Source organism: Pongo pygmaeus, chromosome 15 (genome assembly GCF_028885625.2).
Source record: "Pongo pygmaeus isolate AG05252 chromosome 15, NHGRI_mPonPyg2-v2.0_pri, whole genome shotgun sequence".
NCBI lineage: Eukaryota > Metazoa > Chordata > Mammalia > Primates > Hominidae > Pongo > Pongo pygmaeus.
In genome coordinates, this window is record NC_072388.2 from 70,616,729 (window position 1) to 70,641,892 (window position 25,164).

Sequence of the window (25,164 nt, forward strand, 5' to 3'; positions counted from 1 at the left end):
TACTGTGACTCCAGGAATATTTGAGGATAGAGCAGATTCATGACTTTTATCAGAAATACTTCCTCAGTCCTACTTGAGTCCCCAGATGCATAAAGTTCACCTTAGAATATAATTCCCTTCATGAAATTTAGTAAAACATAACTGAAAACTTCAAGCCTCCCCTTTATAGTCCTACTGAGAACAAAATACCTTATTGAGATACAGAAGTGAGGGGTACCGGGGCACCCCTCGTCCATCTGATTCTCCCCTGCATACTGGTGCCGTCCTGAGTGCCATTTACAATTTGTACCTTGTACTCACCAAGTATAATTTGGACCTTTCAGAGGAATCATAAATCATGAAAATAAATGACAGGGTCTGCCAGACCTTGAATCTTGCCTTACCAGTAATGGTGTGGCATAATATTGTGACTAAAGAATGCTTTACAGTTGTTCATTCCATTCATTGTTTCTCCCGTAGGTTAGGGAAATTGTGTTTAACCACAGAGAAACCAGCTATACTTAAGCTCAAGTTAGCAGCCATCTCAAGTCTACTCCTCCAGTGCTCCCCAAATCTGCCCACTTCAGTAACCATGGATGGATCCAACACAGTCCATTTTGGGTGAAAACACTAATTTACTGCTTGTAGAAGCATAGTTTTTCTCTAATTTGTATGTAGTATCCCAGACTTAAAGGTCATTGGGAACAAAAAGAATAAATCTGCGTAATATTTTTCCTTTAATATCAAGGTCAGGATTTTTATGACATACTGAAGTATGTTGGTGTTTTGAGTTTTAATAAAAATTCTTTAGTTGGATGATGTTCTTTATACATAGTTAAGAGAAACTGACACAAGAATTGATAATCCATTTGGCATCTAAATAGAATAAAGTCTAATTTCTGTTTGGTTTAAATATATGAGTTTTATGCTCTCCAGGTGGCTTTCTGATTACAGAATTCTACAGTATTTGTGAGAGTAGTATTTATTAACAGAATTAACATTCGTTCAACAGAAATAGGTAATATGATACGGTCACTATTTTGGCCTCAAATTTACCTAGAGCTTAAGGGTAGGATTGAAATAAAAATTGCTGGCTGTGGCACACTGAACTTGATACATTACTGTGTTTAAACATAATGCGGGATCAGCAATAAAACCCTGATCTGTTAATATGCTTATAAAAGTTGAGCTATTTGAGGGGCTTTGGATAAACAACAGACATCTTAGCATGTAAAATGATTTTCTTTTCTCCTTTTTTTAGGCTATTATTACCAGCCTTTATGTAAATATTTGATGTTAGAGCTCACTGAACACTTGGTACTTCTGAGTTTTACCTGGATGTCATTGTCACTCCCCTTGAGACCCCTGCACTTAACTCTTAAGAAGCTGGATGGGGGGCCTTTTTTGTTCATGCAGTTATGGCAGCTGCATCTGCAGCCTACCTCCCTCCTTCCTCACAGACACCAGCACCATATAGAGTGTGAATATCGTGGAAACAAACTTAAAAGAGTTCTCCTCTCAGAGAGCATAATAGTCACGTGACCATTCAGTCTTGATTTTTAAGGAAATACTTTCTAAGTTTGTTATACGGGATCTAAGCTAATCTTCCACTGTCATTTTCTGCTTTCAGACAAAACAAGCACCATTTAATGTTTACTCTTCTTTTGTTTACAATATTAACTGTGGTTAGAAGTTTCAGGACTTGTGCTTTCCAAATACTGGCCCCCTCCATCACAGCTTTGTGCCCCACGAGGATCCTGAAATCATGCAACTTTTGAGCTTCACTGGGAATGCTCCAGCTAGGTCCCCATTGCCCATTGACTTCCATATTTCTTTTCATTTCTTTAATTATTATTATTATTTTTTTTTGAGACAGGGTCTCACTCTGTCACTCAGGCTGGAATGCAGTGGCATTGATCTTAGCTCACTGTAAACTCAAACTCCTGGGCTCAAGCCATCCTCCCACCTCAACCTCCTGAGTAACTAGTACTGCAGGTGCATACCACACCACACCCAGCTTATGTTTTTAAATGATTTTTTTTATAGAGACAGTGTCTCACTGTGTTGCCCAGACTAGTTGTAAACTCCTACCTAGCCTCAAGTGATTCTCCCTCCTCAGCCTCCCAAAGTGCTGGGATCACAGGTGGGAGCCACTGCACCCAGCTGACTTCTACATTTCTAAAGCTTCTGGACGGTGTTAGGTCCTTAGCTTATTTGATACCATTCACTACTCCCTCCTCCTTCAAATTACATTTCCTTATCTTCCAAAATGTATTCCTGATTTTTTTTGTATCGTCAGCTCTTTGCACCTATCTCATCACCCTGAAATTTGTGTTCCCCACTTCTTCCTCATTTTTATTTGAATCCCACACTGTGCAATTCTTCTAGAAGGTTCATCCACTTGAGCAACCTCAACTGTCATGTGTATGTGGGCAGTTCCTTAGCTGATCTGTTTTGCCTTGGTCTCTTTTTCACTTTTCATATTCCTGACTACCTACTGAACATCTGCACTTGAAAAGCATGAAAGTGTCTCACATTCACAAGTTCAAGCTGACTTGACCCTCACATCTGCCCCTCCTGCCTCTTCCGTCTTGTGTGTTACCCACCTTGGTGGACGGCTTTGCCATCTACCTGAGTATCCAGAGCAGAAGTAGGATTCGTTATCAACTTCCCCTCAGCACTATCATCCCATCTCCACACACGTTCCTGCCATTGCCTGAGAAGTTCTCATTTCGCACTAAGTTTCTTTTGCTTACCTAAACTGTTGCCAACAGCCTCTAGGTATGATTACCAGCCTCCCACTGGAAGGATGAGCTAATAAAAATGGAAATACTCCTCAGGCTGTGCCTTTCATTATAGCCCTTCCATGGTTCCACACAGCCTTCAGGATCAAGTCCAACTCACCAGCAAGTTTGCCTGTGTTGGCTGGGTGCTGTGGTTTATGCCTATAATCCCACCACTTTGGGAGGCCAAGGCTGGTGCATGGCCTGAGTCTAGGAGTTCGAGACCAGCATGGGCAACATAGTGAGACCCCATATCTACAAAAAATAAAAAAAAAATTAGCCAGGTGTGGTGGCACATGCCTGTAGTCTCAGCTACTTGGGAGGCTGAGGTGGGAGGGTCACCTGAGCCTGGGCATTTGAGGCTGCAGTGAGCCGTGACCGCCCCATTGCACTTCAGCCTGGGTAACAGAGTGAGACCCTGTCCCTCCCAAAAAGTTTGTCTACGTGGACTTGCCTTTCCCTTTTCCCCTGTCATCGTCACCACCCCCATCCCTAGGCATGTGAGTGGCTCTCTCCTCTGCAAGCACTATGTTCCCCTTGATGCCTTTTTAGGAGCTCCTCTGCTTGGTGCACCTTCCACTCCTTCTTTTGACTGCTGAAGTCTTGCCATGCCTCCTCCTCTGACAAGTCGCCTTTAATTTCCCCAAAACACTCTCCTCCCATTTCTACCTTAATCGCCCCACTAGGAATGTTCTTACCACCACATGGCTTCTTCACTCACGAAATTGATGAAACTTCGCTTTAATGTTATTTGTCCGTTTCTTTAAACTTAGCCTGTCTTATTCATCTTTGTATTCCAAATACCAGCCACAGACTCTGGTATTTAATAGGCTCCCAATGCTCTTTTTAAGAAGAGTTTCCTCAACTTAGTATGTCCACACTTCACATGGTAGTCCAGCTTTCCACACTAAGAGTTTCCTCTACTTTCCATTTGTGGTAATGACCCTTTAATATCAAAAGGGCTTATTTAAGCAGCTGGGGACAGTATTTAATCTATCTTGGAGAAAATAAACCAATTTCCTTTTATAAAAATTAGATGATAGGTAAAGGGAAAGCACTTGATAGTCTGATAAAGCTATAGCATTAAACATAGATTTAAGTAGAATTATTTGGTTTTTGTTCACTAAGTTTAGAATACTTCATTTTAAAAGTATATTGCTGGTAGAGCTTTTCTAAAATTGACTCAAAGTGAAGTGCAAGATCTTGATTGACTCCTTCAAAAGGTTTTAGTTGGAACTGAATTCTGGTGGTGTATTTGTCAGCCAAGACAAGGGAGAAAAGCAGAGGGCCGCATTTGACTTAAAGTCACCGGACTCTGAAGGCTCCTGTTTTCCACTCCTTGCAGGAAACGGCGTACTCTGGCATCCATGTCAGGATTAGAGTTGATGTGATTTGCAAGTTCACATTTTTAGATGATACTGCAACAGTGGTTCCTATTCAGGCATTCAGGAAATGGGCACAATGGCTTCAGCTTGGCACACCTCCCAGTTCCCCGTCGATTACAAACTCCAGAGTGGCCCAGAAATGCGAGGAGAATGCTCCAGTACTGTGTCCAGCTCCGGCTCTTCAGTTACTTACTCATCATTCCTTGGGCCTCGAAAGTAGCTATTCTGCACTCACCCTAGGGAAATGTTTCCATAACGGCTTCCTCTCTGCAGGGCCACCTGTGTATTAGTGTGACCTGCCTGGAAATTCCTAGAAGCACCAGGAGAGTAGGCTGTGCCATCCAGGGGCCATGATTTCCATCCTGGCTACGCTACTGGGAGTGTGTGGCAGTGGGCAAGGTCCTGTCCTTCTGCACTTTAACATCCCCATGACTCAAGTACGGCCCCACCTCTTAGAGTCTGTGAAGATTAATTGGGATAATACAGGTTCAGCATCCCTTACTCAAAATGCTTGGACCAGAAATGTTTCAAATTTCAATTTTTTTTAATTTTGGGCATATTTGCATTAATCCTATTGGTTGAGCATCCCAAATTTGAAATCCAGAATGCTCCAATGAGCATTTCCTTTGAACGTTATATTGGCGCTCAAAAAGTTTTGGATTTTGGGGCCAAGTGCTGTGGCTCACACTGGTAATCCCTGCCCTTGGGGAAGTCGAGGCAAGTGGATCACCTGAGGTCAGGAGACCAGCTTGGCCAACATGGCGAAACCCTGTCTACTAAAAACACAAAAATTAGCTGGGTGTGGTGGCGGGTGCCTGTAATCCCAGCTACACGGGAGGGTGAGAGAGAAGAATCACTTGAACCTGGGAGGAGGAGGTTGCAGTGAGCCGAGATCACACCACTGCACTCCAGCCTGGGAGACAGAGCAAGACTCTGTCTCAAAAAAAAAAAAAGAACAGGATTCCCATGATCTAGTCTGAACAGCTGGTATGAATTATGTGGTTAGAAAGCCAGCAGTAACTCTGTTCACAAAGTACACAACAGGAAGCGATGAAAAGACAGGCACGAGTTGCTTGAAGTTGAACACAACTTGTTCAAACTACTCTGGATATAGCACCCAAATTACATCGCCTTGAATCATTGTAGAAATTTTTCTTTTTCTTTTTTTTTTTTTTTACATAATTTTGGAAGAATCCTAGTTGATATACACGGCCGAAGACAGAAGACTTTAACTTGGTCCTGTTCTCTGGTTGGATAGCATTTTAATTGCTAAGTTGTGGTAAAATGCTGTGCTTAATTATGGACTCAAGCATTTAATTTGTCCATCACTGCTGCTGTTTGAAATGCTCTCAATTGTTTATAGCTCACTGTTTGCACTTGGGTTACTGAGGGCCTTATGTCCTTGTACATATCTCACCTTGGAATAAAAAGTAAGAAATAGAATAGAGATTTAATTAATCTTACCTAATCAGTTAGGAAAATATTTTACCATCAACTTCTCACTTAGAATTCCATACCCATAAGTTGATAAGTTGTAATCAGTCATAATCTGGAGTGATCAGTTTAATAAGAATCTATTAATGTTGGCACTATATATGTCATCCTGTGAGTTGATTCATGGAATAGGTGTGGTGGAGGACAGGGGTGGTTGTGTTAGAAATCCATGTGTGTGTGCGTGTGTGTATGTGTGTGTGTCAGCTCTCTTTTCTCTTTTAGCCTGGTGTGAGACTGCTTCTGGAAGAATGAAGGACGTATCTTGGACCATCTCTTCCTAAATGTCCAACCCCTTCAACTCTTTGTTTTCACTGCAGTGAAATGCATTGCATATAAATGAAAAGCTGGTGTTAAGTGTAGTCAAAAGTCTGTGGAAGTAATGTCTCTGGATGGTGATGATCATTACTTTTTCAATTGCGCATGCTTAGTACAATAAAAAAAAGCCCTGGTGTTTTATTTCAGCAGAAGGAAGTCCCAGAGGATGTTTAGTATCAGTTATTTTAAAAGTGTTTAGTTATTTCTTGACTAAATTTATAAAAATATAGAGAAGAAAATCTTCTGAAATTAATGCTAAAAGATTTACAGAATTCCTCTCTGACAGTGACCAGATCATTCTTTAAAAAGAATATTGCCTGTATTCAACAGAATGGAAAAATCTCACAGCAATTGAAAGAGGTATTAATCTTTGTCCTCTAAATCTATTCGGGCATTAACATCAGACGTTTGGGGCTCTTTAAGACTAAGCAGAAAGATCTGGATTTATCTCAAAAGAGAAGAAAAGACTCTTGTGATCTTGCTGTAACTTCACTGGACTCAGCAACTCTTAAAACAGAGTACGCTTGTGAGGTGGGGTGGGATGGACAGAGATCCAGGAGATCAGTGTGCTTGTTTTCCTGTGTGAGCCAATGTGAGAGGTACTGCTCCCAGTTCTTGAAGCACCTCTTCAAAGTGGCAGGATAGCAATCAGCCCATCTTCCAATAACGATCAGCCTCAGGCTATCTCTGCAGAAGTGGACTGCCAGTACCCAGACAGGCGGCGGTGCCTTCCACTCTCCCACTAGGTCTGTTCTCAAATAATATTTGTGTGATAGTATCAGATTCAGAGTATTTGGAAAAAATAGTAAGTCATCAGAATAAGGGCTAATTCTGAATTTTTCTTTGCCTACCATGCATACATCTAGAGTCATAAAAACATTTGGGTGGCATTCCATCAGTTGCTCTATGTGTGTTCTATGTGTGTGAACAGTCAGAAAACAAAGCCACTATTGAGTTATATAAATGCAAGAGAGGGATGGGAATGAATGCCAGCCTTCTGGAAATGCTATTTTTTCACTTTGGGATAACTCCAGTAACCAAATAGAATTTTCTGATACATTTGCCAAATAAGAAAGCTGAGGTTGAGAACTAGCCTGCGATATCTTAGCTTAATATACGTTTGGAGAGCAGGGTAAGAAAAGCAGCCTCTAAATACAAATGTAAAGGTTACATCTTGACTTTCCTTTGGAATTATGTTGTAACTTCCTCATAGAAGCATAAACATTTTAACGTTCACTGTAAATATACTTCACTGGCATTACTTGTTTACCCCTAAGTCAAAAAATCATCAGACCCCTACACGTCGCATTAATCTTCACTGGGTTAACATTCCACTGCTGTCTCCTTTTTTTCTAGTTTTCTGTTAACACCTCCTCCCCTTTGCAGTAAGTCAAAGCAGCTATGAAGTGAAACTCTATTTGAAGTTTCTCTCTATTAGGTGTGTATAAGAGCCAAACACTTCAGGTTGAAAGGAATGTGGTATTTTGTTATATTTGGATTCACGTCATTCCTTAAGCCTTACTTGGTTTTCATGTTCATAACCAACTCCTCCCATTCATACCCCTTTCAGATCACCTTACAATTAATTACTTTAGAATAATAATGAGAAATTTGCAACATGTCTCAGTGGAAAAGAGTAAAGAGAAACCCATGTTATGGTACCCAGATAAATGTCTTGATCTTCTCTTATCAAAATACATTACCTGAAGTAGAAATGAGCTAGTATCCCACTAGTATGGGGCCCCGCCATACCTGCCCCACGCATACCCTACTTTGAGATCTGGCAACCTAATTACAGTGCCAGTGGGTGGTTGGCCCGTATTTCTCACAGTCTGTATAGCAACAGCGAGATCAACGATGATAAAAGGAAGACTTTAGAAACCCTGCCTCTTCTCACCACATTTCCCGAACACTGACATCCCAAGTCTCCCTGTTTGCCCCATTTCACACTAGTTAGAACAGGCATTGTCCTAAGTTCTCTCACCATCATATGTAAGATTGGTGATACTCACCTTGGTGTCTGGGCTTAGACATAATTCTATCACCTGTAACTCCATCCCTTTTTCTTGCATTTTAGAAGGCATATTAACTTTCAGTCTGTTACAATTGCTTTTATTAAATTATTCACAAATTTTGGCACTTCATTATTAGTGACCAACTGTTGTTCAAGTGATCTAGCCACACCATAGTTGAGAACTCCTGAGTTGGGGTATCGGACATAACTATGGTACTTGTCCTGAATCCACCTTCTCTTCTTCATTTTCTACACCACTGATAGGGATTCTCCTTCATTCAAAACACATGTTAAGCACTCAGAGCTGTAAAGATAAATAAGGCTCAGTCCTGGCCCCTTAAAGACAGAATCTTAATTCACATTAAGGGAGACACACATAAAATAACCATTCTATACGGCATGGTGTAATGGTGCAAAGAACAGATTGTCATGGGACTTGAGGAGATTCTAATCTATGAATTCAAAGCTATGATGTTGACATCAGGCCTTTTTATATGAGTAGCAAAGGAAGAAGGCATTCCAGGCAGAGAGAAAAAGATGAATAATAGTGTGAATGGGCGGAGTCTGAGAACTGGGACACCTTGACTGTCTCTAGAATGTAGGATGCATGGAGCCATTAATGGGGATGGAGATGAGGATGGGGTTTGGTCAGATGGTTCAAGGCCTTAAAGAGGGTCCCAGGGATTTGGTCCTCTATCCTGTAGGCAAGGGGAAGCTTTGAATAGGCTTTTAGCAGTCAGTTGACTTGGTGGAAGAGGGTGGGTTGGGGCTGCTGGAGGAATGGGGTGGAGAGAGCCTGGAAGTTGAGAGACCTGTCGGGACACTTGTACTGACCCAGGCTGCAGGTGAGAGAACTCAGAAGCCCCTCAGCAGGTTGGAAACTGGATATCTTCTTTGTCTTTGTGTTTTCAGGACCAGCACCAGGTGCCTCACACACAGTTTGTGCTCAGTAAATAGTAGTTGAACTTAATTAACCCAATTGACTGTGGAAAGTAAAGAAAGAGGAAGGAAAAAAAATGGCTTCACCATGTTTAGCTTGACTAGTCACATGACTTGCAGTCTCATGTTGTCCTGTGAATAAAGCCATTATGTGGTACAAAAAAAAAAATGATGTTTATCTTGAGATAACAAATATAGGAAGGATAGTTTGGGGTATTGGAGAGTGGGATGAAACGTGTTAGTCTTGAAAAGGTCTGATTTGGATTGCTGGTGAAAGGTGTCCAGTCAAGATGTTTAGGAGACAGCCAGAGACAAATCTGGGCTCTCAAGTCAGATCTGCCTCTTGGGCATGGATTAATTTGGGAGTTGTACTTTTTAGTATCTATCCTTATTCTTTTTCTATTAGCAAAGCTTCTCAGCTTCCTATACTTGAAGCCCCATCCTGCCCTACTCGGAAGATAAATAGGTTCACTGTGGGACAGGGCCTCTGCCAGTGAAGCAGCTTCTGTCTCAAGGCGTCAGAACTTTGACTTGTCTTAGGATAGCTTTATGTGCAAAGTTTGAGCATGCAAACCCATTGTAAACTGTCTTATAAAAAACAAACAAACAAACAAAAAACAGGCCTTCTCTAGGGGACAGCAGTAGTTTAGCATGGAGTGCAGTGGGCTTAGAGTCTAGAGACCTGACCTGTTGTGAACTTGAACGATAACTTAGATTTCACTTCCTAAGTTATAAAATGGAAATGACCTCCCCTGCTACAAGAGTCGAGTGATTTGTGCCAGCATTTGCTTCTGAAATAAAATACCATTGGTACTAAGGGTTAGCTTAAACCTAGTCACAACTGTCAGCACAGCATCACTTACTCATATCCCTGTGGTTGCCATGTTGCCTGCTAGAGTAGAGGAGGTAGAGGGGAAAAAACATGTCTGTCCTGACCACAAAGCTATGGTTTCTGCCTTGACAGCCAGTTGGCAGTGTGAAGGACCCATAACTTTAAAAACAGATACATGAGGTGCCCATGTGGTGCACTCTTCTACTGTGATATTATATACATTCAGTAACTCTAGTTAAATTCAACAACTGCAGTTTTAGACATTTTTTCATGGAGGTTTTTATATAGTGATACTACTACCAACCAAAATTATAAATACTAAATAGCAAAATCTGAATATTCATTCCAGACTGTGAATAATAAAATTGGAAAACAAAGAAGCATACAAAAAATGTACCAGTGTTACTATGGTCATATACTCTGGGAGGACTAGTGTAAGAAATTGGAATTAATTGCTATGTTAATGTCACTTGGGTTCAATTGTCTTCTGCTCTGCCATACTAGGAGACTGCATAAGTAATTTAGCCAATTGAATTCTGGCACCTTTTGGAAGCATACATGTTTTCTAGATCTTTTTTTCCCCGTTATTTTTTGACACTCACCCCCACCCCCTCCAAGGCAGTTTTCCAGCTGTTCCCCTAGGGAGTCATTTTATGGGGAAGTTTCTTTTGTAGGCTTCCAGCTGGCTTCATTTTCACTATCTCCATGAAGTCACTGTTTTTGTCACATTTATATGATATTATCCATCGTGTGTTGCCTTGGGATTTTCCCTTTGAATTGTTGACTTCATGTTTTTGTGTTGCACATGCAGGCTGTCTCCTGGTTCGGACATCTATGTGACGGTCTCATCCATGGCTTTAGCAAGATCCCAGTGTCGGAACTCTCCTAGCAACTTGTCTTCATCCAGTGATACTGGTTCTGTGGGGGGCACTTACAGGCAGAAGTCCATGCCCGAAGGGTAGGTATGCGTTTGTCCCATTGTACATGATCCCTGTTGGCATCATTTCTTTCATCTGTACTCAGACATGTAAAATGACTTCCATTCAGCCAGCCTTGATCAATTTGTAGACAAAAGAGAAAACGTAGTTAATAATCCAGATAGAAAAATGGCTTCATGGCTGGTTTAAACTACTTCTTAGGAAGTTTATCATCCTGTAGCCTCTACGAAGAACTAAATAGCAAAGAAATCAAATTGCATTAGTTTGTCCATTGTATATATTGTTTAGTTTCACAGTTCAGATTTTGTCACTTCTTATTTACTCCAAAGTAGAAAAAACACCTGTACAAGTTTTAGGATGGGAATGAGAGGCAGTTAAAAAGCAAAACTGTTTAAAAGACATAGGGCCTGTTCTACCCTCCTTGGAGATTTATTTTTGGACCACATACTTTGAGGAATTCTGACCAGGCAGGGCAGGTCCAAAGAGAGGGCCCCAGTAAATGAGGAGCTTGGAGACCATGTGGGAGAAAGAACTGAGGATGTGCAAGCTGAGGATGAGAATTATGGAGGTAAGGAGGCCACAGTAGCTTTCTTCCAGGACTCTTAGATTAGGGATCAAATTTGTCTGTGAGGGCAAGGGAGGCCAGTAAATGAAAGTTATAGAGAAGAAGGGTCCAGCCCATTTTGAGGAAGATATTTCAAAGCTGTCAGCCTGCTCTGGGAAGAACTGGATGGCCTCATGAGGCAGAGTCCTTGGTCACTGAATGTGTTTCATATGTCAGCCAAATAATTACTTAAAACTCCTTCAAATCTAACTGTGACTCTTAAACTACTAAATGCTTCTCTGAACAAAGAACAATTAAGCTCTTCAAAAACAGCACCAAGTAAAATTTAGAACAAGTTTTATCTTAGCTCTTCAGGACTGGGTATCCCTTATACTCTGGCATACAATAAATTGGGGATGGGGGGGCATACATGAGAAATGAAATTAAAAGTTCATCAGATGAAAATGTTTTCCAAAGCAGAGTTTAAGGATAGTTTTACCTTATTGTTTATTTAAAACCAGAGGACCAGAAAAATGTCCAGCTTTAAGTTCAGAGATTTAAAAGGTTCAGAGGTTTAAAAGTTTACACTGCTACCAAAAAATAAAAGCAAGCTGGGCACTGTGGTCCCAGATACTTGATAGGCTAAGGCAGGAGAAGATCCCTGGAGGCCGGGAATATGAGTCCAGTCGGACAACATAGGCCTGTCTCTTAAAAAATAAAAAAGTAAAAGCATGATTAGAATCCATTTCTAACTGGCATCTCCATGCCTTTTAAAAAAGTCTTAATACAAATTTAGAATAGGATCATAAATAGGTATATTTACTCTTATGAATGAAACAAGGACCCTTAGGGAGGAGATGGCAAAAAGTGTAATTGTGAGTCCTTTTTTTAAATGACCACTTTAACCAATTAGAAATTTTCATAAATCAAGGTTTTTATTTTTGATAAGTGCTACATTAGTATGTGAGATAGCTTTGCTTAGTGAGCCTTGTGATGGGGTATATAAATGAAAAGCATTTGTGAAACAGTAACTGGGGGGATGATATAATAAGAGTTTTATTGGCTGGGTGCGGTGGCTCTCGCCTGTAATCCCAGCACTTCGGGAGGCCTAAGCGGGTGGATCACAAGGTCAGGAGATTGAGATCATCCTGGCTAACACGGTGAAACCCCATCTCTACTAAAAATACAAAAAATTAGCTGGGCGTGGTGGCGGGCACCTGCAGTCCCAGCTACTCAGGAGTCTGAGGCAGGAGAATGGTGTGAACCCGGGAGGCGGAGCTTGCAGGGAGCCCGAGATTGCGCCACTGCACTCCAGCCTGGGGGACAGAGCGAGACTCCGTCTCAAACAAAAAAAAAAAAAAAAAAAAGTTTTATTAAGATAAATGTTTTTCTAGACCCTTCTACTTTGCGGATGCTTTATGTAGATTTTTCTCCTTGGCTTCTTATAATGGAATTGCCGTTTTACACATAAATTGAGGCAAAAATTCGGTGACTTTGTTCAGTCATATTGGGTGGGGGTTGGAACTTGGCCCCAGGTCTTCCTATTGTTTATCTCCTGCCTTTCTGTGCACCACTTACTGGTTTTACCCATACATGTATCAGCCTATAGCAAGAAGACACCCCAAGAGCATCAGTTCATCCAGGCCCATCTCAAGCCATCCTCCCACCTCAGCCTCCTGAGTAGCTGGGACTGTAGTGGCCACCACATCCGGATAATTTTTTTATTTTTTGTAGAGCCTGGGGTCTCACACTATTGCCCAGGCAGGTCTTGACTCTTGTCCTCAAGTCATCCTCCTGTATCTGCCTCCCAAAATGCTGGGATTACAGGCATGAGCCACTGCTCCTGGCCCCTATTTGGTCTTTTATTGTATAGATTATGCGTAAGTTCATTAGTAACCACATATAAATTAGTAAATTTCCATATGAATGTTTATATTCTACACTCTGGCACTTTTTCATGGGCTCAGTCAGTATTTACTTTGTTGATATTGCTAGTCAAGGCATATGCTTTAATTAAGCATGTATTATTATTTTACAAAGGGAAAAATAAAACTGGCTCATTAAATAGCTAAATGTTCTTTCCAGAAATAAACGTTTGCCTTTATTTTTTGCCAGTTTACCTGCTTCCAAATTGCCCTTCCCAAAGGCAGTTTAAAATTTATACAGTTTGAACATGGTTTCTACATGATCTAAATGATAGTAATCTTTGTATTTCAGACCACAAAGCAAGTACTCAGAAAATACTTGTTCCAAGAACCACTGACTTAATGATTTAGTAAACTACCAAGTTAAGAGAAACAAGCCTCCACAATATACTATTTGGAAGATATATATGGAATATTAATATTTAGATTGTGAACTTTTTCTTTTGGCTGTGAATAAGTCTGAACTTGGCTGTACAAGGGCTTAGAAAATTTTTGTTTCTTATACTACATACCTTAGGTTAGCTCAGTCCTAATGACTTCCGCCCTCATTGTTACAAGTTTGTTTACATAGCATGCATACCTTTTTGAGCAGAGTGGTGTATATTGACCACAGCATACACATTTCCACACCCACGTAAACACGAACCAGGGTGTGTATACAAGTACAGACACATAAGCAAAAACCAGTAGTGCCTGTCATTAAAATTTAGTTCATTACACCCAGGACTGCCTTCCCCTCATGGGTAAGGTCCCTGATGTTGTCTTTACCTTTGTGGAAATCACCACAGGTTTGGAGTGAGTCGTAGATCCCCAGCCTCCATTGACAGGCAGAACACCCAGTCAGATATTGGTGGCAGCGGAAAATCCACGCCTAGTTGGCAAAGAAGTGAGGATAGCATTGCTGACCAGATGGGTAAGTAATCAATTTCTACAAGAAGAAAGTTGCTTTTATTAGGTGACTTAGGTCACCTCTTGATGATGTTATCAAAACATTGTTATAAAAGATAGCCCTAGTTAATAAATATGAATTAGAATTAAGTCTCTGTTAGATTATGTATAAGTGAAAGCAATAAATAAGACCTAAGAGAAAAGGAATTCTAAGTGACCCCAAATTCAAAAGTGGAAAAGTGATAGGAATTATTTTGAGCACCTAGATTAAAACACCAGACTACCAGACTAAGTACCTTCCTCCCCCTTGTTTATTTGTTTTTGCCTAGAATAAGTGCCTTGAGAGATTGCTTGGTATACTTAATGTCAAGTTAAAAAACAAAACTATGAACAAAGTGGAAAAGAGATACGATTATTGTTTAGTCACATCTGTAGCTTGCTTAGAATCTCTTTCCTCCCTGTTGTGCTTTTTAAAAAAAATTCTTCTCACTCTGCTATTAAGCTGTCAGCTAAGGAAATGTCTTAGCAGTATGAAACAGCTGGGTGGAAGAGACTTGCATTAGCGAACTTGTGCCCGGATTTCTACTGCATAGCCCTTTCTTTCTTTACATGTGTTGTTTCACAATGACACCATAACACTAGTTGACACAATAACATTTTGCCATGAAACAAGATTTTCAACAGGAGCCTCAGGGATTTGGTACCAACACAGTTGGTGCATCATTAACTTGAATCTAGATTGTTAGACTGTTGGGTTTTTTCCTCCTTTATTTAATCTCTAGTTGCATCAGTGTAGGATAAAAAGGTGTACATTTCAGGGCTGAAAAAGATAATCTTATAAGACAAGACCCATCTGTTAATCTTCTCTGCAAATTCATTGTTTTGTCCTGTTTTAATGACTGTGCCCAAGTAAATGTACTAACCATGGACATAGAAAGGAGTGGAGATGTGTTCCACTAAGACAGGGGTTGAGGAAGAGAAATGGAATTCCTAGGTTCTGAAGATATGCTTTGTTCCAGTAGCTTCAGTGAGATGTGCCTTGTTATTGAAGCCATCTGTCATTCTCCACTCTTATCCTACCCACCCCCACACAGAAAACCTGAGCATATTCTGATCTGCTTTTCTACTCTTGACAGAATGTTTTAAATCCCATATGTTTTGATACTGTTGAGATGGTAACGACACATGTGAAAAGGATCCCTTCTTCAGCGTGACTTTAGCGGCTTTTTTTGGCTCCTAGTGCAGGCTTTGAACAAGGCTGCCAGCAAGCCCTTTGTGAGGCATGCAGTGTCATGCCTCCCACTCTCGGGAAGTCACACAGAGTGAGAAGGGATGGAAAGGGTAATTACAAGGTTCTTCCTAGACCCCTGTTCATTCTCTCACACAAACCTCCCTCTAGTCTTTTTTTCCCTGCATCCACTTTACTTTAGTGGCATCCCACTCTTAATAGATAAGACTTAAAAATGAGTGGAGATGAATTTTTAAAACCTATTTGTTCATCTTTTTTGTAAGGTATACGTTTTTTTAAAATAAGATACCTCTGAAACCTGCCAAAGAAGCCTTTTCACCACAGTACGAGAGGTCCAAGTGGTGGCCTTTCACCATAGAAAATCCAACCCTTCAAATAAAATATTAAAATAATTTTTAAAATAATTTTTGATATCCCAGCATTCCAGAAAAATAACCCAGCCTTTCCTAACTGGCACATCAGAAGGAATCAGAAGGCTTAGCTGGTATAAGCCATTCTAGGGAGAAGTCAAGAAAAATAATTGTTGCATTTTTATTACTCAGTACCCAATATTGAGTATATAATGGGCTGACCATTCTCTACTCAGTTTATAAGAACAACATTCTCTAATGACTTGCACTGATTGAGAATGTTTATGAGGTTCTTATTGGTTAGGCATCAGTGTGTTATCAACAGGTACCCTCCTGACAGTGGAGACAGGAGTTTAGCCTACTGACTTGGCTCACTTATCTTTATGGCTGTTCGATTTTCTGCCTCTGCTTTTGGAAATGGTTGAGAGTCAGAGTCAAGGAGTATTTTGCCCTGTCCTCTACATGTTAGGAAGGGTGTTTCAGAGGCCCAGGGTTCTTGCTATTAGCTATAGTGGTGTTATGGAGGATAAATTCTTTATCTCTCACTTTTGGAACCCCATCTTGAACACCAGCTTGGAGTCCAAAAGGAAGCAATTGTTTTAAGTAAACTAGTTGCTGTGTGTCTTTTCTGTTGTGCTCAGCTTACAGTTATAGAGGACCTCAGGATTTCAATTCTTTTGTCCTCGAGCAGCATGAATATACAGGTAAAATATTTCCAAAGTGTCATGGTAAGTAACACGTGATTGCATCCATGCCTGTCTAGGTAATGTAGACCAAGCTAGGTTAGCCACACTTGGCAATGAATGAATTTCATAAATTTAATTCGTATAATCTAAATTTTTCCCCCAAACCAAAAGTTGATTCTGAACTTTGCTGCGTTGTTCATGGCCTTTGGTTTGGTGGTACTTGGCTATGCTAATGTGTATGACGTGACAAGTTGTCACCAGCTGCAAGCTTTATCCATCAGCCACTTAAGTTTCTGACCTGCTGTCTATCATGTAGACTCTTAACAAGCTTACTGCTGAAATGCAGAGTTTGCTGGTCAGTGAACTGAAAGATGCAATGGCAAGCCATCTTCATTTGTCACCATGTGCTTGTTTCTGCTTAGTGCCTGCACCATAATGTCCTATGCTGTATTCCAGAGCCAACATGCCATCTCCCAGCAGTATCAAAGGTACTGCCAGCTTTCCGAGAGAGCCCCAGTGGGAGATTAATGCGGCAGGATCCAGTGGTTCATTTGTCTCCAAACAAACAAGGGCATGTAAGTTAACTGTAAACTTGAAGTATTAGATTCCTAGCAGTGTACCTTCCTTGCACTATGAAAATGCTCTGCTCTTTCCTCTGCATGGCCAAAGAGGAAATCATTCTGGCAAAGGGTGGTCGTTTGCTGCCATGCCCTTGCAGTTTCTGCTGCCATGGCCTTTAGATTGCTTTGAGATAAATTGTAACTCCTCATTGCTGTGCTTCTGCCACCCCCACAGGTCTGGTCATCTGATTCAGTCACTAACAATCCTGAAATGTTAGGAGTGGAAATGTGTTAGAAGTTGATTTCATTTGCTTACACAATTGCAAGCATGAGATGTGATTGGAGCGTCAGTCCTGCTCCAGCCATGAGAGGACTCCAGCAGGACCGATGCTCCAACCATATCTTTGATTCTGCTGCAGTAGAGGAGGTGTAGGAGACAGACAGCTTCCCCTATGCCTCCTCTACCTCTTCTCTTATCTTTCATAGCCATACACATTTCATCCTTTCGCTATAGTAATACACAATTCCTTCTCACCTACAGTAAAATTGGGAATATGAGGTTATCATTTTCCAACCCCCCTCTTATTTTTTTCCCCACTCTTCTTCCCTGATACTGCTATTGGGACGGGACACCCTCCCCATGCAGTTGATTTCCTTGGTGTGTCTGTTCACTGGAATGTGTATGTTTATATTCACGTCATTCTTATAGAATGAGGAAATATTGTATTTCATGCTTACTAGTTCACTATGGAAGATGCCCAGAGAACTTTAAATGAGAGATGCATGTAAGTTTTGCTATAGAAAAATGAATATTGAAGCTAAAAAAAACAAGGGAGAGTTAGCATGCCCTGCGCTTTTCTCTGAAGAGAAATGTTTACTGAGGAAAACCTTTCTATGAGGAAAATATTTACTGAGGCGAGTTGTGACAATGTGATATTGTCACAAATCTACTTGTAAATGATAGATTATCCCAATTTATCTATAAATTTCCCCTCCCTCATTAATAATTTTTATACTGATTACATGGTAAAATAATATTTTGGGCACATTGGGCTAGATAAAATCTATTATTAAAATTAATTTCACTTGTTTCTTTTCTACTTTTTACTAGAAAATTTAAAATTACATACATGGTTCCCATTATGTTTCTGTAGAAATGGATTATATACTTTACACTCTTGATACATCTCAATTCAAACCAGCCATGTTAAAAGTACTCAATAGCCACACATGACTAAGGGTCACCAGATTTCACAGCACAGGTCTGGAACTAAAGAAGTTCTGTCCTATTAAGAATAAATGAAGGCTTTATTACAGCACTTAGTAAGTTGTTATTGAGAAAAACTAGAGTAACACCAATAAAGTAACTGTTATTGATTCTTTTTTCAAGGGGAAGAGATGTTTCACTTTGAGATGAAACTGGTGGCTGGGTACGGTGGCTCACACCTGTAATCCTAGCACTTTGGAATGCCTAGCACTTTGGAATGACCTCGCTTGAGGGTCAGGAGTTCGAGACCAGCCTAGCCAATATGATGAAACCGTCTCTACTAAAAATACAAGAAATTAGCCAGGTGTGGTGGCACACACCTGTAGTCCCAGCTACTCTGGAGGCTGAGACAGGAGAACTGCTTGTACACGGGAGGCAGAGGTTGCAGTGAGCTGAGATCATGCCACTGCACTCCAGCCTGGGTGACAGATCAAGACTCCGTCAAAAAAAAAAAAAAAAAAGAAACTGGCATGTCCTACTCCTGCCCTTCCCCTTAGCCAATGAAGAGCCTGCTCCTTCCTTCCTCCACCAAAAGACACACACACATGCACACACACACACACACAAACATGCACAGTTCCTTCTCTCCTCTTTTAATCTCCAGCAATCATCTGGACTTCCCGCCTCCCTCTAATTTAAAATAATATTTTATTCAGATATCTTTTAAATTCTTATTTATTTGGGAAACTCTATAAAATGTTCTTTCTAAGCATCTAAGCCAGCATATGGAAAGAGTTCTATATGCTTTTTAAATTGAGATATAATTCACATACCATAGTATTTACCCATTTTAAAATATACAATTGAGTGGGTTTTAGCAGTATATTCACAGAGTTATGCAGCCAGCACCGCCTGATTCCTGGGCATTTTCATCACCACCACCAACTGCTTGTCGTCCCCTGGGAGACCTAGACAGTTACCAGTTTCTCTCTCTGGATTTGCCTACTCTGGACATTTCATACAAATGAAATTATACAATATGTGGCCTTTTGAGCCTGGCTTCTTTTGCTGATTATGTTCCCAAGATTCATCCATGTTGTAGCATGAATCAGTACTTCATTCCCTTTCATAGCTGAATAATATTCCATTTTATGGATATACCCTATTTTTTAATCCATGTATTAGTTGATGGACACTTGGATGTTTTGTTTGTTTTACTTTTTGATTATTATGAATAATTTGGCTGTAAACATCCATGTACAATGAAACATGCATTTCTATTTCTCTTGGGTGTATACCAACGTAGAATTACAGCTGTTTTCCCATAGTTACCACCCCGTTTTGTATACCCAACATTGCCAACATTCATTATCATCTGGCTTTTTTATTATAGCCAAAGTGGCATCTCGTGGTTTTGATTTGTATTTCCCTAATAACTAATGGTATTGAATATCTTTTGATGTGCTTGTTGGACATTTGTTTTTCGGTGTTTTTTTTTTTTTTTTTTTTTTTTTTTGAGAAATGTCTATTCAAATCATTTGCCCATTGTTTAATTGGGTTATTTGAAGCACAAAAGCTTTAAATTTTTATGAAGTCCAGTTTATTTTTTTCTTTTGTTTCATATGCTTTTGTTGTCATAGCTAAGAAACCATTTTATAACTGGAGGTCCTGAAGACTTACACATATGTTTTCTTGTAAGAGCTTTATAGTTTTAGCTTTTACATTTAGATCTTTGATCATTTGTGAGTTTATTTTTCTATATGGTAAGGATCCAACTTTATTCTTTCTTTTTTTTTTTTGAGACAAGGTATCACTCTGTCACCAAGGCTGGAATGCAGTGCAGTGGCACAATCTCGGCTCACTGTAGCCTCAACCTCCTGGGCTCAAGCGATCCTCTCACCTCAGCCTCCTATATAACTGAGACTATAGGCAGGCACCACCATGCCTGGCTAATTTTTGTATTTTTTGTAGAAATGGGGTTTTGCTGTGTTACCCAGACTGGTCTTGAACTCCTGAGCTGAAGCAATCCACCTGCCCTGGCCTCCCAAAGTGCTGGGACTATAGGTGTGAGCCGCTGCCCCAGTTCCAACTTTATTCTTTTTTACATGTGAATATTCAGTTGTCTCACCATCATTTCATGATAAACCTAATTTTTTCCCCATTGAATTACCTTGGTACCTCTGTATAAATTTCACCTCAAAGCATGTCTTAGAAGGCTGTCTCCTAAACAGAGGCTAATTGGGGAAGGAGCTCTCTCTAGGCATAAGTCTTATATTCAGCCTTCTATTTACTCTGAACAAATAGGGCTTTTAGAATTAACATGCTTTCTAATTACAATCCCTTTGGAAATGTCATTTCCTTTCTCTTTTAAGATATTAAAACTTTAATGACAATTTAAATTTCTTCCTGACTAAAATAATCTCAATAGTATTGATACTTTAGCTTAAATCAAATAATGAAAAATAGATTTAAAAAAAAAAAACACGTTTCTAGTACTCTTTACCATGGATACTTCTGGATGGACCATAGTGACATAGGTTCCCTGTCTTACTGTGACTAGTCATTATTGGAACTTTTAGGCCTTCAGAGCTCTATAACTAGAAATTAATCACAGTGTCATTTCTGTTATTCTCTTGTTCAGGAAGCAAAACTTTGCACTCAAATAAATCCTGCTTCTCTTGCAGTCTGATAGCCACTACTCGAGCCACTCCAGTAGCAATACTCTCTCCAGCAATGCGTCGAGTGCCCATAGTGATGAGAAGTGGTACGATGGGGACCGCACAGAATCCGAACTCAACAGCTATAACTATCTGCAAGGCACCTCTGCTGACAGTGGCATTGACACCACCTCTTATGGCCCCAGCCACGGCAGCACAGCCTCGCTGGGGGCTGCCACATCGTCACCTCGCTCAGGGCCAGGCAAGGAGAAAGTGGCACCCCTATGGCATAGCTCCAGTGAAGTCATCTCCATGGCAGATCGGACTTTGGAGACAGAGAGCCACGGCCTGGACCGGAAAACAGAGTCTTCCCTGAGCTTAGACATACACAGCAAGAGCCAAGCCGGCTCGAGCCCTCTGACAAGGGAGAACAGCACCTTCAGTATAAACGATGCTGCTTCCCACACAAGGTAACCACCCTTCCCCGCTGTCTCTCTGATTCCCAGCCCAGACCTAAGCCCAGTTCCCTGGCCTCAGCCTGCTTTACTTTGCTCAATAGTGTATAAGGAAAGGAGGTTTTTCTGCAGTGACAATTATTTTTATATGTTTAATGCGCTTTATTTGCCTTCAAAATACTTTAATCCTGCAATTTTAGTGCATTATTTTAAACTGTGAGAAAATTTTGCAGATTTATTCTTTTTAAAGTTGGATTTGGTTTTTAAAACAATGTTCCTGGCTACCACAATTTGAGAGGAAATTTGTAATTTTGTAATGTTGGCTTTCGGTGAGTGATAGGGAATGTATACTGGGACAAGCTTTTGAAGACTATGTTTTTAAAATATTGACCATATTTTTAAAAGAAAGGGGTCTTTTCTGAGTAACAGAGCATCATTTGTGATGCCAAGCACGTCCTTTACGTGCCTCTCAAGCCGAGAACCTCACTTACCTGATATTTACATGGTAACTTTTTTTCAGTAATTGGCTCCTGGCAGCGATGGGTTGAGAGTGGGGGATGTCCAACAGAAACGTGTAGCTAAAATTAGACACACCTTTCAGAATAGGAAAGTACACATTCCCCTGTATCCTTGGAGATCACACCTCTAGATAAAATAAATACTATTTGTCGTTTGCTCTTGATTGGAGTCTAAAATCCCCAATGTGACAAGATCCACATAGGGAAGAAGCATTCCATCACTGTCTTTTTAGGCCTGTTGATCTCTGTGTGGTTTCTCCTTTTATCTTCGATTGTTGTCAGTCATTGATCAATGTGTGAGAACATCTAACCTTGCTATCTTCTGGGTCTGCTATGATTATGACATCAAGAAAAATAGTAGAGGCTGAGCGTGGTGGCTCGCGCCTGTAATCCCAGCACTTTGGGAGGCCGAGGTGGGCAGATCACTTGAGGTCAGGAGTTTGAGACCAGCTTGGCCAACATAGTGAAACCCCATCTCTACTAAAAGTACAGAAATTAGCTGTGCATGGTGGCGGGCACCTGTAATCCCAGCTACTTGGGAGGCTGAGGCAGGAGAATTGCTTGAACCCAGGAGGCAGAGGTTGCGGTGAGCCAAGATCACACAGCTGCACTCCAGCCTGGGCAACAGAGTGAGATTCTGTCTCAAAAAAAAAAGAAAGAAAAAGAAAAGTAATAGAGAGGCTTAATTTAGTTTTTATTTTTCAAATGGAAATCTAGGCACATAATCTGTCAGTAAACCCCAGATAACTTTAAGGAGAGAGGACATCCTCTACTTAATTTGGATTGCTTTCACTTGACCAGCTAAGTATTTTGTTTTCTCATGGAGTCTCTATCATTACTTATCATTGAGCTTCCCTTCATTTAAAATGTCAGGCCCCATGGTATGAAGCCTTTCACAAGTTTTGTTTCTGTTTACCGCTACCACATTGCAGACCTCAAAATGATGGTGATAGGTCTGGAAACTCCATGGCTTCCAAGCAAAATGAAATTGGGAAAGTAGTCTCAGTATTCTTGAGTACTATGTATTCTGTTCCACAATTCAGAAAGTAGATTGTTTGATTCAAATGGTATAAGAGATGTGTTTGCCAAAGTAGAACAGGAAGTGGGCATCAGATGCCATAACCATATAGACAGAATCACACAAGACAGAATGATGACACTTGCTGGCTGTTCTTGGCACATCCCCATCTCAGTAGACTGTGCATTGACTTAGAACATTTTGCAGATCTGAATAGTTTCTCTCTGGTTTTTAAGTTTAGTTTGACTCCTATTTCTTTGGTTTTCAATTTGTCATTTTGAAAGGAGGATGCCTTTTTTTAAGAATGTCTTCCATCTGAAAATATTTCTCTGGTCCAATGTGATGGCAGAAGAAAGTTGGTTATAGAGATCTTGTCTCAAATGGCATCACCATGGAGTGAGATTGGAAAGAGCTGGGCCCCTGAAACCAAAGCACAGAATGTGCGGCTGTGCCATTATCTAACAAATCCCAGGAGATCAACAAAGCTCCCTGAAAAAAGCACCTGGGTTTGCATTATCTGAATGTGCTGACTGGAGCTGCCTGAAGGCCTCAAAGGATTATCTAAATTTTCTGCTTCTAACTGGAAGAATGCAGAATCATTGAAATCATCCTTTAGAAATAACTCTCCTATTGAAAGTCAAACTTACTAGAGAAGAGAAGAATGTGGCCATTCAGGGAGGATGGCAGAGCTTCTCACCCACTCATTTGAGTCACATTCATTTCTAGACTCTGGTAAGTAGGGATGTTTTGAGACTTTGGTATGTTGATCTTGGCAGAGTGAGTTGGATAATCAGAGCTTTAGCAGCCTGCCTTTTCTGGAGGAAAGGGGACTTAGCCACCAAATGCACATTGCTATAGAAAAACTAAAATCACAGCAAATTAGAGTGTTTGTGTCCTCAGAAGACAGGAACAGCAATTAATGTAGAGATATCTTGACAGTGCTTAAAAGAGCTTGTACCTGGGACTCAGTGACAAAGTCTAAATTATAGTGATTAAATTTCACTGCATCTTTCTGGCTGGGCTCCATTCCTACCTCCTCTGTCCTCTAGTCTCCCTCTTGATGATCATGCAGATCTTTTGTAGCTCCTCATGAGAGCTACATTAATACAGGTTGGTAATTACATAGAGTTGCTATATTTGAATGTCATTAAAAGAAGCCACACATACTGATAACTTTCTATAACTAAAAATGTCTATTAATTGCTCTAAATTATTGCTCCCTAGAATATATGTGTATCTTTATGAAGCTTGGAAATTTAGGGAGAACATTTATTTTATTTTATTTTTTGGTAATGGCTGTTTCACGTTCAGATCTTAAAATGAACCACTGGAAAAAAAAAAATGATTAGTGGTAAGCCTAGGAGAGGTGAAGATAGTAGTAATTGAAGGACATTCTTAGCAGCAGCATTCATTTTCTTCTTAGGGTTCTGGCCTTGGCAGTAGGCAGTGCCAGTTTGTGTGGCAATCAAGGACCTCCTCAGTTAGTCCAAAATCCTCTAGACCTGCTGACCAATGCTGTTTCTGATGTTGGAGCTTAATTTAAGACCACACATGAGAAAGCTAAAAACCCTACCTCATGCTTGCACATAGACATCTCTTCTGTAACTGACTGACCTAACTTGTTTTGGTGTCCACGATTGTTAGCCAGCCATTCTCCAGGTCTCCTTCCTCTTGCTTCCCTAAGGCCCCCTCAGACACCTGTAGCCAATTAGTACCCACTTATGTGATCACATATACCTTTTTACTGCCATCCAGTCAGTACAAGAGGATTTTTCACCCAATATGTTCATCCTAAGTATATTTGCATAGGCCGTGCCAACATGAACATAATAGATTGATACTCAGTACATGCCAATGAGCAGATAGGAATAACTAGCTGGGCACGGTGACATGGGCCTATAGTCCCAGCTGCTCAGGAGTCTGAGGCAGGAGGATCATTTGTGCCCAGGAGTTAGAGGTCAATCTGGGCAACATAGCGAGACACTGTCTCAAAAAAAAGAAAGAATGACTTTTCTTTATGTTTTTTGCCTGATGACTCAAACCAGTTCAAAAGTTACATAAATCCTCAACTCCTGGCTCTTAGAAAACCACTAACTATTTTGAAGGTTATTGTACAGATACATCAGTATTTGCACAGAGCTGCAGTGCTTATAGGTGTAGGTATGAGAGCATACATAGAGTCTTTGTGTAGCATGAAGTCTTAGTAAACTGTCATGTCTACATAAAAGTTTTTAAACTCTATGAAGTATGACAAGGAAGAACTTTAGAACAGCTAATATGCAAATATCAGTCAGGATCTAGATATATGTTGGTCAGTGTCTGACATTATCACTGGAAGAATTGGTTAAAGACCAAGAAAAATGCATGCCCACAGTTGTCAACACAGTTCAATTTCATGAATGTGCTTTTCCTGGTTGATCTAATAAGT

The 25,164-nt window shown here is 40.4% G+C and overlaps 1 protein-coding gene across 31 annotated transcripts in view; it reads left to right on the forward strand.

The window, feature by feature from the left end:
* Nucleotides 1-25,164, forward strand: part of SIPA1L1 (signal induced proliferation associated 1 like 1) — a 412,571-nt gene that overhangs the window by 359,971 nt on the left and 27,436 nt on the right. For 19 of the 31 annotated variants that reach the window (XM_063651761.1, XM_063651766.1, XM_063651767.1 and 16 more), the window contains 5 exons: nt 10,553-10,699; nt 13,937-14,061; nt 16,277-16,339; nt 16,778-16,896; nt 20,773-21,215. In XM_063651761.1, coding sequence (XP_063507831.1) covers nt 10,553-10,699; nt 13,937-14,061; nt 16,277-16,339; nt 16,778-16,896; nt 20,773-21,215 — 897 coding nt within the window. The remainder of the gene's footprint in view (nt 1-10,552; nt 10,700-13,936; nt 14,062-16,276; nt 16,340-16,777; nt 16,897-20,772; nt 21,216-25,164) is intronic. The other 12 variants (XM_063651777.1, XM_054448754.2, XM_054448753.2 and 9 more) reach the window with 1 other exon arrangement.